This window comes from Tupaia chinensis, unplaced genomic scaffold, assembly GCF_000334495.1.
Source record: "Tupaia chinensis unplaced genomic scaffold, TupChi_1.0 Scaffold144682_1, whole genome shotgun sequence".
Lineage (NCBI taxonomy): Eukaryota > Metazoa > Chordata > Mammalia > Scandentia > Tupaiidae > Tupaia > Tupaia belangeri.
The window spans coordinates 2630459-2646428 of NW_006204543.1; the positions used below are offsets into that span (position 1 = coordinate 2630459).

General features: G+C 42.3%; 1 protein-coding gene across 13 annotated transcripts in view; it reads right to left on the reverse strand.

The window, feature by feature from the left end:
- MYO9A (myosin IXA) overlaps positions 1–15970 on the reverse strand; it is a 206150-nt gene that overhangs the window by 133854 nt on the left and 56326 nt on the right. For all 13 annotated transcript variants that reach the window (XM_027767790.1, XM_027767784.1, XM_027767791.1 and 10 more), the window contains exons 3-5: positions 15505–15942; positions 7686–7780; positions 527–589 (exon numbers count right to left, since the gene is read on the reverse strand). In XM_027767790.1, the coding sequence (XP_027623591.1) occupies positions 527–589; positions 7686–7780; positions 15505–15942 (596 nt within the window). The remainder of the gene's footprint in view (positions 1–526; positions 590–7685; positions 7781–15504; positions 15943–15970) is intronic.

Sequence of the window (15970 nt, forward strand, 5' to 3'; positions counted from 1 at the left end):
AGGGAAAGAAGTGAAGATGCCTAAAGCACACCCAAGAACTGAATGCAGGACCGTGAGACTTGACTCCTGGCTCTTCACACTGCCCCACTGGAATATGAAGCAAGTCAGGCACCTCTCGAATCTGCAGCTTCTTTATCTAAGGGTACCCCTCATGTATCTAAAATTGCATACCTCAAATACTAGAAAGGCAATAAGAGCTTTACTGAAAACTTTACTCAAATTAGAAAACAAGCACTAAGAAATTAAAGATCAAAAGGCACAACACTGAGCAAAAGGAGTGAGAAATCACCAGAGATGCCGTGTCCTTATTCTGACAGTCGGTAGAGGGCAACAGTTCTGTACACCCAACACACACCGCCCCCTAGCGGCCTTGAAAAACCGCAGCGCTCCCACCATGACAGAAACCAACTACATGAAGCTATGCGGATGTAAGTCAAGTCAAGGGACATAACATACAAAGTCCTGAAAGTCAATCTGCGTGACACAAATGTCCACTTGACCCAACTGCACAAATAAAAACACGTACCGTTCATTATGCTCCTGATAAACAAGTCTGGACTTCTCCAGTAGGTATTTTTCAACATAGGCACTAGAAGAAAAATAAAATTGGTTGACAAAAATAATAAATTGAATAGAAGGTAGACAAATACATAAATATACAGGGCCAGCAGGTGGTGTGGTGAGTAAGAGCGCGGACTCCCACATGGCCAGCCACGGTTTGAGTCCTGGACCTCGTAGCTTGCTTTCTTGCTTTCCCTTTCTCTCTCTCTCTGTGTGTCTCTGTCTGAGTCAAATTAAAAAATAGTAAGAAGAAATGGAATTAAATAAATAAAGAATTGTTTATATACACACACACACACACACACACACACTTTCAAATATACTTTCATACCACTTTATTCCAAAGTGGAACAAAAGTATAAAAGGTACTATGTAGATCATGCCGCAGTAGTTACCACTGTAACTTTGTTATAAATGCTGTTGTTGTTATCATGTTAAATTCACAAAAATCATAGTCTTATTTTTTTCTTTCAATAAGAAACATTTCTACAGTCTTTCCAGGCTCATACACCCTGACACATTCTTCCAGACATTTTATTTTGGCCAGAATATTAAATAAGGCTCGGAGATATACTTAATTTCTTTATCTATTCATGCTATTTTCCACAGCCTGAAATAAATGTATAACTTACTGTTTTATTCAACAAGCATTCACTTAGTGAGCACTGCACTAAGCATGAGGGACATGGCATAAAGTGGCACACTACCTGTTCCCAAGGGGGTTACCGGGAACAGGCAAACTAGCAACCAGCACACTGAGCTGAGGAGTCTGCTATGGAGCAATGAGTGGCATTATGCATGTGGTGAGACGCGGGGGACTCAACTGAAGGAAAAAGCGTGGAAAAGGAAGCACTCCTGTGATGGTGAGTTCAGAGCACACGGTAGGCACTCAGTCAGCTATCTGGTGAGCAAGGGCTGCACAAATGGGCCTCAGATCAGGATTACACAGAAGGCAGTGAGGAGGCCTGCCTTGACACGAAGGCCTCAGGGAAGGCAGTCGTGCACACTGGCATCGGGGACGGCGGGGTGTGGCGACAGTGAGGCAGGCAAGTGGCTAGATCGAGGAGCGCTCACAGACCTGTAAGCATGGCCTGCACCCTGAGTGCTGCGGAGCTCGAGTGGAAGTTGTACTTCTGCGATTTCGTTCTCTTTATCCAGATTGCACCCTCAGGTTTTCAGCCCAACATCACCTCTTTCCCAGCAGGTGCAATCAGCTAAGGTGCCATTGCAAAGAGGGTTGTATAACTGGGCTGGCCCTGTAGCCTAATGGTTAAGGAGCCATATCCCACACGGCCAACTGTGGTCTGAATCCCAGGCCCAATGGCTGCAGAAGCACACTGCTGTGTTTGCGTGCCGAGTCCCAACATGACGGAGGAATGTTAGAGCAGGAACCGCAGCGCGACCATGCTCCACTAGGGGTGCTTTCTCCCTCCCTCTCCCTGGAAAGCACACATGCCCTGTGACGATGAATGAGTGAATAAACGAACAGATACAGCTTTAGACTACACTGAATACAAACTACTCAGTACAAACCTCCTCAAGGTGAAAAACTGACTCCGGAACGGTCCCAGCCCAGCCCCCGCCCATCGCCCATCGCCCATCGCCCATCGCCCATCGCATCCTTCAGTGGCTGCAGGCACCACCATCCCGCAAGGCACTCCTCACCACTGCTGGCCCCGCTTCCACTGGTGCTGCTCTCCTCTAGTCCCAGGCTCTGTAGATTTCATCTCTTCATCAAAATGCAAATTTTATACCTTCATTAACATGAAACTCAATTGTGCCTTCTTTGCAAATCCATTGCCACTACCACCACGAGTTAAAATTCACACTTCTCTGAATTACCATTTCCACTTTCCGTCCTCAAGTGCTGAAATGAACAGGCTTTCCTCTGTCTAAGCGAGGGAGGGAACCAGCGTGAACTGCCGCGCCCCACTCTCACAGCCAGCCTGCAGGCCGGTAGTGCCGCCCTTGTCTGGGTCCACCAGCCGACTAACTCGCAGACCTCTCTGCCCACCCCCATCCAGGGCCTGTACAGGGCTGTTTTCACCCAATAAAATGACATAACCCTTTCAGTCTCCTGTTTTCGCTCGTTCCACACACTGAAGCATACAGAGATAGAGGGATATTAAGCCTGTCTGGGATTTTTTTTTAAAATCCATCTGCACAGAAAAAGTAAAAAGGGACAGATAAAGCAAATGTGGCAAAATCTGGTCATTGTTGAATCTGAATGGGAGCTCCTTCAACTATTTACTCTTTACTTTTGTGTATATTTGACATTTTTTTTGGAGACTTTTTTTTTTTTTTTTGCTATAGGGCACCTGCACTAGGAGAGCAAGACAGAGACATAGAGACAGAAAGCGAGAAATCGCCCCAAAGGGGGGCATGGCCACGCCGCAATCCTTTCTCTTCCATTCTCCTTTCGGGATCTTGGGCACGCACGCACACGCGCCGGATGTTGCGTTTAATCCACCAGGCCCGGGACTCAAACCTCAGTCAACTACATATGGGAATCCAGCAACATAGTCATGATACCAACTGCTGGTCCCATATTTGACATTTTTTTAAAGAGGTTTTTGCTATAGGGCACGTGCAGTCACCAGAAAGACAGAGGGAGACAGAGAGACAGAAAGTAAAAAATCACCCCCGAGGGCAGATGGCCATGCGGCAATCCCTTTTCCGTTCTCCTCTCAGGATCTTGGGCACGCACGCACACGCATCCAGTGTGAATTTAAGCCACCAGGTCTGGAATCTGAACTGCAGTCGACTACGTAGGAACCCAGCGACACAGCCATTACACCATCTGCTGGTCCCACATAATTTTTTATTTTAAATCAGTTTCTTTTTTTTTTTTCAAGAGAAATTTTTGCTATAGGGTGTGTATGCTTGCCAGAGACACAGCAAGCAAAAAATCACCCCCCAGGAGGGATGGCCAGGCCACAATCCCTTCTCCTCCATTCTCCTCTCAGGATCTTGGGCACGCATGCACACATGCCCAGCTTGAAGTTCAAGGCACCAGTTCCAGGACTCGAACTATGGTCAGCCACATGGGAATCTAGCAATGTAACCATTACACCATTGCTGGTCCCTAAAAAATCAGTTTCCAAGTGTCAAGAGGATAATTACAAACACTGGGGTTTAATCACAATTTGACACCAAATAACCACCATGCCATCTATGCTCTGTAGCCACTGAATTTACATACTCTAGTACACCAAGATTTTGTCATAATTCCACTCATTGGCTAATGTTAATTCCTTTCCTTTTTTTTTTTGAGAAGTTTTTGGTATAGGGTGCGTGCGCTCACCAGAAAGACAGAGAGAGACAGAGAGACAGAAAGCAAGAAATCACCACCCGGGAGGATGGCCACACCGCAATCTCTTCTCCTCCATTCTCCTCTCGGGATCTTGGGCACGCACGCACACACATCCAGCATGAGTTTAAGCCACAGGGTCCGGGACTCGAACCGTGATCGACTACATGGGAGTTCAGCGACATAGCCATTATGCTAACTGCTGGTCCCTTTAATTCCTTTCTTAATAATGTGACTTCCCACCTCTTCTTGAAAAATTTTCAATACCTGACAGAAAACAATCACCTTTTTTCCTTAAGCCTTCCAGATGCATACTTCAATCACTGCATTTCTCATTTCATGTAATCATCATATATAAATATCTATCTTTGCAGAGAGACTATGAGAACATGTCAATATCCTTTTATATCATAAACACTCAGCCTAATGTCTAGGACACAAAATGAACTCTTTAAATGTTTGCTTAACGAATGGTAAAATGAAAGAGTTAAAGATGCTCATATATTATATATTTGCTGACTCACTACTTAAGAGCACTGTTCATCACTGACGTAAGAAAATGTTGAACCTTGGGACTAGCAGTTGGCTAATGGCTACATCGCTGGACTCCCATGTAGTCAACAGCAGTTCAAGCCTCAGACCCGGTGGCTTAAACTCACACAGGGCACGCGCACACACGCATGCGCGCGCCCAAGATCCCGAGAGGAAAATGGAGGAGAAGAGATTGCGGCGTGGCCATCCTCCCGGGGGGTGATTTCTTGCTTTTCGTCTGTCTGCCTCTGGCAAGCGCACACGTCCTATAGCAAAAACCTCTCCAAAAAAAAAAAAAAGAGGAAAAAGTGAAACTATCTCTTTTGATATGATAATATACCTAGAAGTAAGAAAAACAATAAAATAATCCAGTAAGGCAAGATATTAAATTGGCATAAAATCAACAGCCTTCATATATACAACCCATAATTATATGATATAATGCAAGACAAAAATCACATAATAAAATAAAATACACTGGAATGAACTGTGAACTCAATGAGAAATACAAAAAAAAAAAGAAAACATCTAAAATACTCTGAAAAAGCACAAAGATATCAACTCTCCCCAAATTAATCTACAAATTTAACAATCCAATAAAACCAAGTCATGGAAGATATTAAAAAAACTTTTTCTTTTGAGAGAGATATTTTTGGTATATGATGTATGTGTTCTCCAGAGAGACAGAAAGCAAGAAATCACCCCCCAAGGGGGAATGGTCACACCACAATCACTTCTCCTGTCTCTTCTCAGGATTTTGGGCACACACACACATGTACCCAGTGTGCGTTTTAAGCTGCTGGGTTGGGACTGGAACCACAGTCAACTACATGGGAGTCCAGCAACTTAACCATTACACCGTCTGCTGATCCCAGTATGAAGAAATCTTAAATACATATTAATTGCTAAATTAATGAATTAGGTCTAAAAAGGCTAGAATCTGTATGATTCCAACTACCTGACATTCTGGAAAAGGCAAAAAGATACAGTCAAAAGATCAGTAGCTGCAAAGGACTAGCAGGAAGGAGGTGACAGGCAGAGCACAGAGGATTGCTCCAGCAGCGTGCTATCCAGTTGATAGTGTGATGGTGAGTATCTGTCTACACATTTACCAAAACTCACAGACTGGAGACAGCAGGGGCACATGGATTAAGGCACTGGACTCTCATTGGGTGACTGCAGATTCAAGTTCCAAACCCGGCAGCTTGAAAATCATGCCAGATATGTGTGCACACGTGCCCAAAATCCGGAGAGAAATCCAGAGGAGAAGGGACTGCACCATAGCTCTCCCCTACACAGGAGTGATTTCTCACTTTCTCTCTCTCACGCACACACATGGGCCCTATGGCAAAATCGTAAGGAAAAAACCGACAGACTGTACAACACAGTGAACTGTAATGCAGATGATGGACGTCAGTAAGAACACGTCAACACCGGCTCATCAACTGCAGGTGGGCCACGGGAACGCAAGGTGTTTAAACAGAAGAAAAAAGGGGGGACTTGAAGAGGTATGCAGAAACACTAGATACCTTCCACTGATTTTGGTCTAAAAACTGTTCTAAAAACACAATCTATTCATTTTCTTAATACTATAAAGTATGTGGCTGGCACAACTGGATGTCTCTAACGATAGACTTTATAATAAATATTATTGTACCAAATTAAACTTTATTGAGTATAATTACAGTAATACAGTTATGTAGGAAAACCTGATTACTTCAGTACATACAGTGGTTAGGGAATCAATTTATGAGGAAGTCTTCAAAAAGGTCATAGAGAATGCATATTATGAAAAAACCAAATAGATTGCAAAAATCTGGGACACCAAAATAAATTCAGTTTAAGTCCGTTATTCCATGAACCTTTTAAAGTCCTCTATATGTCCAAATTTCTTCAAAAACAATGAAAAATAACCAAAAGTATGTAAAATATTTTAAAAAACGAATTAAACTGTAAGCAATTAATAAATATAGGTTAAAGATGAATGAGTGTTACAAAGTATAACAACTTTTTTTTTTAAAGAGATTTTTGCTATAGGACGTGTGTGCAAACCAGACAGACAGAAAGCGAGAAACTGCCCCCCCAGGGGGGATGGCCAGACGGCAATCTCTTCTCATCCATTCTCCTATTGGGATTTTGGGCAGACCGCACACGTGCTTGGTGTGAATTTTAAGCCATCAGGTCCAGGACTTAAATTATGGTCAACTATGTGGAAGTTTAGCAAGGTAACAATTACACCATCTGCCCATCCCCAGTGTAACAACTTTCATGAGGTTTGATTTTTTCCAAAAGAAAAACCTTAGAAAAATTTCTATGCAGACACCAATTGTCACTATTCCCATTAAAAATAAATGAACAATCCATAGTTATAAGGAGGAAATAATTAGAGTAAAATATGCTCCAAAGGTTATTTCTGCTAAGTAGCAGTACTTACCCAAGCACAGTGCCTGTCTCCTGGTAATTTACTTGAATAAACTTGCCAAAACGGCTTGAATTGTTATTATGTGCTGTTTTTGCATTTCCGAAGGCCTAGCAAAATAAAAAATTCTCATTAGTTTAATTGAAAAAAATATATATTTGTAAGTCACTAATCAATTTATGAGGAAGTCTTCAAAAAGGTCATAGAGAATGCATATTATGAAAAAACCAAATAGATTGCAAAAATCTGGGACACCAAAATAAATTCAGTTTAAGTCCGTTATTCCATGAACCTTTTAAAGTCCTCTATATGTCCAAATTTCTTCAAAAACAATGAAAAATAACCAAAAGTATGTAAAATATTTTAAAAAACGAATTAAACTGTAAGCAATTAATAAATATAGGTTAAAGATGAATGAGTGTTACAAAGTATAACAACTTTTTTTTTTAAAGAGATTTTTGCTATAGGACGTGTGTGCAAACCAGACAGACAGAAAGCGAGAAACTGCCCCCCCAGGGGGGATGGCCAGACGGCAATCTCTTCTCATCCATTCTCCTATTGGGATTTTGGGCAGACCGCACACGTGCTTGGTGTGAATTTTAAGCCATCAGGTCCAGGACTTAAATTATGGTCAACTATGTGGAAGTTTAGCAAGGTAACAATTACACCATCTGCCCATCCCCAGTGTAACAACTTTCATGAGGTTTGATTTTTTCCAAAAGAAAAACCTTAGAAAAATTTCTATGCAGACACCAATTGTCACTATTCCCATTAAAAATAAATGAACAATCCATAGTTATAAGGAGGAAATAATTAGAGTAAAATATGCTCCAAAGGTTATTTCTGCTAAGTAGCAGTACTTACCCAAGCACAGTGCCTGTCTCCTGGTAATTTACTTGAATAAACTTGCCAAAACGGCTTGAATTGTTATTATGTGCTGTTTTTGCATTTCCGAAGGCCTAGCAAAATAAAAAATTCTCATTAGTTTAATTGAAAAAAATATATATTTGTAAGTCACTGCTAGGAGCAAGCTCAGAGAGACAAAATACTAAAGAGCAGAATTCACTTATACATTCAGATTCATGTTTACAGTTAACTGTAAGAAGATCAAGTAGACCTGACTTTACACCATTCAATACAATAAGCCTTAATGTAAAAATAAGATTAATGCTCAGTAAGGTTCAGATGTCTCTTTCGTACTCCAGAGCCAGCAAAATTTTTATATTTATATTTATGTTTTTAGAAGTTGCTAAACTGAAATAACAGGAAGCTAGGAATAAGACGACCAGCCCCACGGCACCATGGTCAGGTGTTACTGGAAAGAAGCCAGATCCAACATGGCAACTGGAGTTTAATCCCAGCTTGGAAGGTCTGAGAGCACGTTGGGCACACACGCGAGTGCCAGGATCCAACGGGCTAAAGGCTTTGAAGGAGCGATCACGGCACAGCCAGACACTGCGGAGGGCGTTCATACTTCTCACTCCTGCTCTCTCTCTCACATGTGCACATGTGTTCTATCATAAATCAAGAAGTAATAATAATAAAGAGCAAATTAAATATACTGTTAGGAAAAAATAAGTAAATAAAAATAATGATGGGGCCAGCAGGTGGCATGGTGGATGGCTGACCACAGTTCAAGTCCCGGAACTAGCGGCTTGCTTTCTCACTTTTCCTCTCTCTCCCTCTCCCTCTGTCTTTCTCTGGTCAAACAAATAATATTAAATGAAATTTTAAAAATAATTCTTTTAAAAAAATAATGATCAAAACTGAAATTAATAAAATAGAAAACAAGAAAAAAAAATGAAACCAAAAGCTGGTACTCTGGATAATAGGGGGACATAGATACCTTTGTACCAATAACTCCGGCGATAGGAGATGCAATTTACAAAGCACATTCAAGAAAACAGGTCATATGAATGCTTTTACCTTAAAAATTGAAAATTTTTCTAAAACTTTCCAACAAAGAAAAAAGGTTCAGAGAGCTTCATTAGTACATTCGAACACTGATAGAAAAAATACCAGTCCTACACAAACTCTTTCAAAAACATGAAGAAGGAAGACTTCCAAAATCATTTTATGAGATCAAAATTATTCTTTTTTTTTTTTTTGAGAGGTTTTTGCTATAGGGCGTGCGTGCGCCAGAAAGAGAGACAGAGACAGAAAGTGAGAAATCACCCCACTCCTGGGGAGGATGGCCACGCTGCAATCCCTTCTCCTCCATTCTCCTCTCGGGATCTTGGGCACGCACGCACACGTGCCCGGTGTGAATTTAAGCCACTGGGTCTGGGACTTGAATCGCAGTCGACTACGTGGGAGTCCAGCGACATAGCCATTACGCCAACTGCTAGCCCCTGAGATCAAAATTATTTTCATTACCAAAAAAGCTATTAAAGAAAACAATACTTGTCACAACAGATGCAAAAATTCTGAACAAAACCTATCTAGCAAAGGACAGTGCGTAAATAAAATAAAAATGAGGCTTATCCCAGGAATTGAATCTGGTTTAACATTCAAAACGCGCCCAGCCAGTGGCCGGGTAGTTAGTGCAGCTAACGCAGCTAGATCCCATGTGGCCAGTTTGAGTTCGGGGTCCAGCGGCTTAGGAGAGACACTGGGTGCACATGCACAAGTGCCAAAATCTCAGAGGAAAGTGGAGGAAGGACCGTGACACCGTGTTCCCACTAGAAATGCTTTCTCAATTTCTCTTTCTTTCTCTCCCTCTCTGTCTCTTAAGTGAGTGCACATACCCTAAAGCAAAATTACAAAAACAAAAATCCATCAATGTAGTTCACCACATGAACAAAGTATTTATACACACACACACACACACACATATGCACACATATATGTAGAAACATTTATGTAAACATCTGAACATAGACAAAATCCCTATCTATTTCTGATTAAAAAAAAAACAACTCTAAGCAAACAAAGACTAGAAGGGACTAGCCTTAATTTGATACAGAGCATCTACAAAAAACCAACAGCTATCATTATAGTAAGAGGTTAAAGACCGTGGGCCAGCAGATAGTGTGGTTAAGGTGCTGGACTCCCACGTGGCCGACTGCAGGTCCCAGAAAGGAAGGGAGGAAAGAAGGCAGGCAGGTGAAAGACTGAACGCTCTCCCCCAAGGTCAGAAACAAGACAAGCATGCTGTCCGTGACTTCTACTCAACATTTTACTGACAGCCTGGTGTCCTGTTCTGGGCTTCCCTGTACACACCAGGCATGAGTGTGTCTGCCCAGGACGGCTGGGGACGGGTGAATCACAGTACAGGGACCCAGGTGGGAGTGCCCGTCCTTCTCTCACAGAAAAATAATATATAAACTTTAGGTGGAAAACAGGCAATGAAAACTGGTATTTGAGTGAAGCTGCAGAATACAAGTTCAGTATGTGACTATCAGTATATTTCTCCGTACCAACAACAAACAACAAAATTTGAGAATATCATTCATGACAGCACCTCAAGAAAATGCCGAGATTAATCTTACCAAGTAAGTGGAAGAGCTACACTGAAAACTATAAAATAATGCTCAGAGAAATTAAAGACCTTAGTCCATATAGAAATAAATTTGTTGGTGGTTCAGACAACTTAATAATGTTTCCATGTCAACTCTCTCCAAATTGAACTACACAGTTCTAATCAATGTTCCAGGAGGCTTTTATGAGGAAATAGATAAACTAGTTCTAAAATTCTCACAGAAATACAAAGAACCTAAAATATCCACTACAACTCTGAAAAAAAGAACACAAAGTTACAGGGTTAATATTACCTAAGTTAAAAAAATTATTATAAAGCTACATAACACAAACTGTGACACTGTCATAAAGACAAATAGATCAGAAATAAACTCACATATAGGAGAATCTTCAAAAGCTGATGGAATATAAACTATGGAAAAACAATGTGTGGATTTCAAAAGTATTCTGCACTTTAGGGCCGGTAGGTGGCATGGTGGTTAAGGGCACTGGACTCCCACATGGTCGACTGCGATTTGAGCCCCAAACCTGGAGGCTTGCTTTCTCACTTTCCCTCTCTCTCGCTCTCTCTCTCTGTCCCTCTCTGGTCAAATTAAAAATAAATAAATAAATAAAGTTAAATAAAATCATTCTTAAAACAAGTATTTTGCACAAAAATACATTTGTACTTTTTAGTTTTCTGTTTTTGTTTTGTTGCTAGAGGGCACATACACTTGCCAGAGAGAAGGAAGGGTGTGAGTACCCCAAATGGGGCAAGGTCATGCCACAATCCTTTTTTCTCCTTCCTTTCGGGATTGTGGGCACAACATACATGAATACTCACCTGGCATGTTTTCAAGCCACGGGGGCTTGAATTCCTATCATAGTGAGCCATGTGAGATGTGGGCCCCTTAACCAGTAGGCTATAAGGAATAAATTCATCCTTTAATTCTATTTTCCACAAACTTTTAAAGTCACCTGATATACATAGACAAATTATCTTTTGACAGACACAAAGGCAATAAGGTAAAGAAAGAATATAGCCTTTCAAGAAAAAATGCTGAAACGAGTAGGTATCCACAGACAGACATTGGGTCCGTATCTTACATTATATACAAAGTTGAACTTGAAATGTATCACAGACCTACTACAAAACCTAAAACTATAAACGACCATCAAAAAAATATAGGAGGGGGGAACCAGCAGTTAGCGTAATGGCTATGTCGCTGGACTCCCACGTAGTCGACCGCGGTTTGAGTCCCAGACCCAGTGGCTTAAACTCATGCTGGGCGCATCTGTGTGCGCGCCCAAGATCCCGAGAGGAGAATGGAGGAGAAGGGATTGCGGCGTGGCCATCCCCCCTGGGGGGTGATTTCCTGCTTTCTGTCTCTCTGTCTATCTGGTAAGCGCACACGCCCTACAGCAAAAACCTCTCCAAAAAAAAATAGGAGAATGTCTCTGTGATCGTAAGTTAAGCAAGGTTTTTTTAAAAATGTAATACCAAAAGCACAATTCATTAAAAAAAACTAAATTGAATTACATAAAAATTTAAAATTCTACTCTTCAAAAGGTACTGTTGGCCCAGCCACTGTGATGCAGTGCAATCCCAGAGCCATATGGGGAGGCCCAGGATTCAGATCCCAGGTCAACCTAAACATACCAGAATACTTTCCAATCCTGGCTGGCTAGAAGGCTCAGAGGGAGGATCTCAGTGAGACAAGACCCTGCCAGAGGTCCCCGTCCCTTTCTCTTTCTCCTCCTCCCTTTCTCTTTCTCTCTCGCTTTCCTCCCTCATGAAGTAAATAAGTAAATAATCTTTTTTAAAGTTCTGTTAAGAGAGGGATAAATCTCAGAAATAATGTGTGCAAAACATCTGAGGTCAGCCTATGCCATGGCGGTTAAAGCAGATGTATCCCACATGGCCAACTGCATGGCTGGAGTCCTGGACCTGGGGGATTGAGAAACCCTCTAGACACAAACGCATATATGCCCAAATCCCAAAGTGAGGGAAAAATAGAAGAAAAGGGATTGTGGCATGACCATTCCCCAAGGGGGTGCTTTCTCACTGCCCACCCCCAAGTCCACTCTTAGCAGTAAATGCACGTGCCCTCTAGAAAATTAAACATATATATGTGTACATACGTGTGTGTGATTTTGCATCACATCAAAGGGTTATGTATCCAACATACACAAAGTATTCTCAAAACTGAACAAGAAAACCACCCAATAAAAAAAAATCTAGGCAGTAGATTTTGACAGACACTTCATCAGAGAAGATACATGGAGGGCAGGTAAGCATCAGTCATTGCAGAATGCAAATTAAAATCACAATGAGATACCATGACACACACATGAGAATGGCTAAAATAAAAACAAACGGCTCTACCGAGAGCATGGGGTAAAGGAACTGCGCCGCCCTGCTGGTGAGAATACAAATGGTACTTGTGATCTCTGGGAAAGTGTGCTGCCACATGACCTAGTCATTGCACTCCTAGTGTTCACTGAAGAGAAAGGAAAGAGTATACCACAAAGACTTGTATGCAGCTTTATGTGCACATAATTACCCAGAACCTAGAAACAACTCCTACACCCATCATCAAGTGAAAGGATTAACACACTGGAATACAACTACTTTGCAAATAAAAAGGAATGAACTGACATGTGAGACACAGATAAATCTCAAACTAATTATAACAAGTGAGAGAAGTCGTATGTGAAAGGGTGTGTACTATACGGTTCCACAGAGATGTATGGTTGTTTTTGGATTTTTTTTTGTGTGTGCGTGCGTGTGTGTGTGTGTGTGTGTGTGTGTGTAGGAGAGAGGGAGACAGAGGGGGTACAAAGAAAGGAGAGCTGGAGTTTTTTACAGGGTGTCACTGTGCCACTACCCTCCTGACCCAGTCTCCCAATTAGCTTGGATCAAAGACAGACACAACTATGCCACGTCTTCCAGCCAGGCCAGAACCAAACCCAGGTGTGCCGTGTGGTCTCCCCTGGGCTACTGCAGCTGGGCCTCCACAGACGTGAAACCACAGTGACAGGAAGTGCCTAGCTGGTCTCTTGCAGATGAGAGGGCTGGGCAGCGTGTGAAGGGTTACACACAGGTATGAGGAAACTTGCAGAGAACCTTGGCTGTCGCGATGGTTTCATGGTATGTACATGCGTCAACATTTATCACACTGTTTTTAAATATGTGCATTTTGCTGCATCTCAATTACACCTCACAAAATCTCTTTTCAAAAAACAAGACAAACATTTCCTTTCAAACCTAAAATAAAAACTGCATCTTCTAAACTGACAAGTAAAAACTGTATATATTGGGTTAGTAGTGGTGTGGTGGTTAAAGCGTCTGGATTCCACACGGTGGACCGCACGGTTGAGTCCCAAACCTGATGACTTGAGAAACGTGCTAGGTGCACGAGCATGCATTCCCAAAATCCTGACAGGGGAATGAAGGGGCGGTGACTTGTCGCTTTTTCTTTCTCTCTCTCTCTGGTAAGTGCACAAGCCCTATAGCAAATCTTTGAAAAAGTGTATCTATTTACGGCGTACATGTTTTAGCCACTGTAGAACGGCTAAATCAAACTATCTAACCTACGTGTTACATCATATTCTTATTCTCTGCATGTGATGAGAACACAGAGTCTACTCTCAGAAACTCCCAAGTACACAGTACACTGTTGTTCACTATAGTACCCAGGATGTACAGTAGAACTCTTGAGTTCTGTCTCCTGCCTAACTGAAAATGGCGTGTCCTTTGATCACCATCCTTTAAATCCTCCTAACCCTCAGCCTTTGGGATTACGCTTTTTCAGATTACACATATGAGATCAGACAATATTTATCTTTCTGTATTTTTTTCCCTTTTGGCATTTTGATATTATTACTTTTTTTAATTTAAGAATTATTTTATTTAACTTCATTATTTATTTATTTATTTTCATTTGACCAGAGAGAGAAAGTGAAAAAGCAAGCCGCCAGGTCTAGGACTCAAACCACGGTCAGCCATGAGGGAGTCCAGCACCCTCAACCCTCCACGCCACCAGCTGGCTCCTATTACTATGTTTTGTTTTTTGAAAGCTTTTTGCTATAGGGCGCATGCATTCGCCAGAAAGAGACAGAAAGTGAGACATCACCCCTGAGAAGCGCTGGCTACACCGCAATCCCTTCTCCATTCTCCTCTCAGGATCTTGGGCATGTACCCACATGTGCCCGGTGTGAGTCCAAGCCACTGGGTCCGGGACTCACAGTCGAATACATGGGAGGACCGAAACATTACACCAACTGCTGGTACCCCATTACTGCATTTTAAAATTTTTTTAAATGCTATTTAATTTATTATTATATTTTGGTTTTCTATAAGTGCACTCGCCAGAGAGCAAGAGACAGTCAGAGAGAGAGAAAGCAAGAATACAAGCTGCTAGATCCAGGGCTCGAACTGTGGTCAGCCCTGTAGGAGTCCAGTGCCTTAACCACCACACCACCTTCTGGCCCCACAGTATTATCTCTAAGACATTCTATGGCTATACCCTTTTTCTCATATTCTCCACACTTTTGAAAACAAGTGGGTCTTTAAGTTGCAAAGCCACACATAGACACATAGAAGGCTGTAGAGAAACAAATATACCAGCAAGACTATCTCCCCGACCACCTACCTTCACAACCCAGTTAGACAGGGCTCCTGACCCTACTATCTCCCTTTATAGGTGGATACATACTACTCCTGTCATATCTTTGTTTCTATCACTAATGACTCAAAGACACTCTTTAAGAAAGAGAGAGCAAGGACCAGCAGATGGCATAATGGTTACATTACTGGACTCCCATGTAGTTGACTGTGGTTTGAGCCCCAGATCCGGCAGGTTAAAACTCATGCCAGGCACGTGTGTGTGCATATGCCCAAAATCCCAAGAGAAGAATGGAGAAGGAACTGTGGTGTGACCATCCTGCCTGGAAGGTGATTTATTGCTTTCTACCTCTGTCAGTCCAGTGACTGCATGTGCCGTCGCAAAAATCTCTCGTAAAAAAAAAATGAAAGTGTGAGCGCTACGCCACACCCGTCTGTCTTTCACACTGCCTCTTTTGCTCTCCCATCTTCCAGCTTCCCTCGCTACCAAAACATTGTGTCTGTACTTCTACTTAGTTTTATTTCATCTTCTCACACGTACCCAGCATTTTTCCTAAAACGTGCTTGACAGAAAGAAGCGTGTTTCCCCACACATACCTCAAGCACTGGCCCCGCTCCAAGAATAATCTGCTCCACTCCACTGGCAAAGCCTTTCTGACTGAGTGCAGTGAGGTGGTGAATGAGGAAGTTTGTGCTCTGAGTCTTCCCAGAGCCGCTCTCGCCCGAGATCACGATGCACTGGTTCTTCCTGCGCTGAAGCATGGCATGGTAGGCCGCGTCGGCCACCGCGTAAATATGGGGCTCGAGCTTTCCCAGCTGGTGGTTGTCGTACATCTTGACGTATTTGGGGTTGTAAATGGGAAGAAACTTGAAGGGGTTAATCACTATCAGAATGCTGCCCACGTAGGTATAGATCTTTTCCTGCTTGAAGCGATTCCGTAGGTTTTCTAGTAGCGTTTTCTCGTTCAGGTCGGGTAAGCTGCAGAGATCGTCAAACTCCTTGTGCTGCGGCTGTGGGAGAAAGCCCCGCTCCACCATCCTGACGCGCTCTTTCGCTACCCGC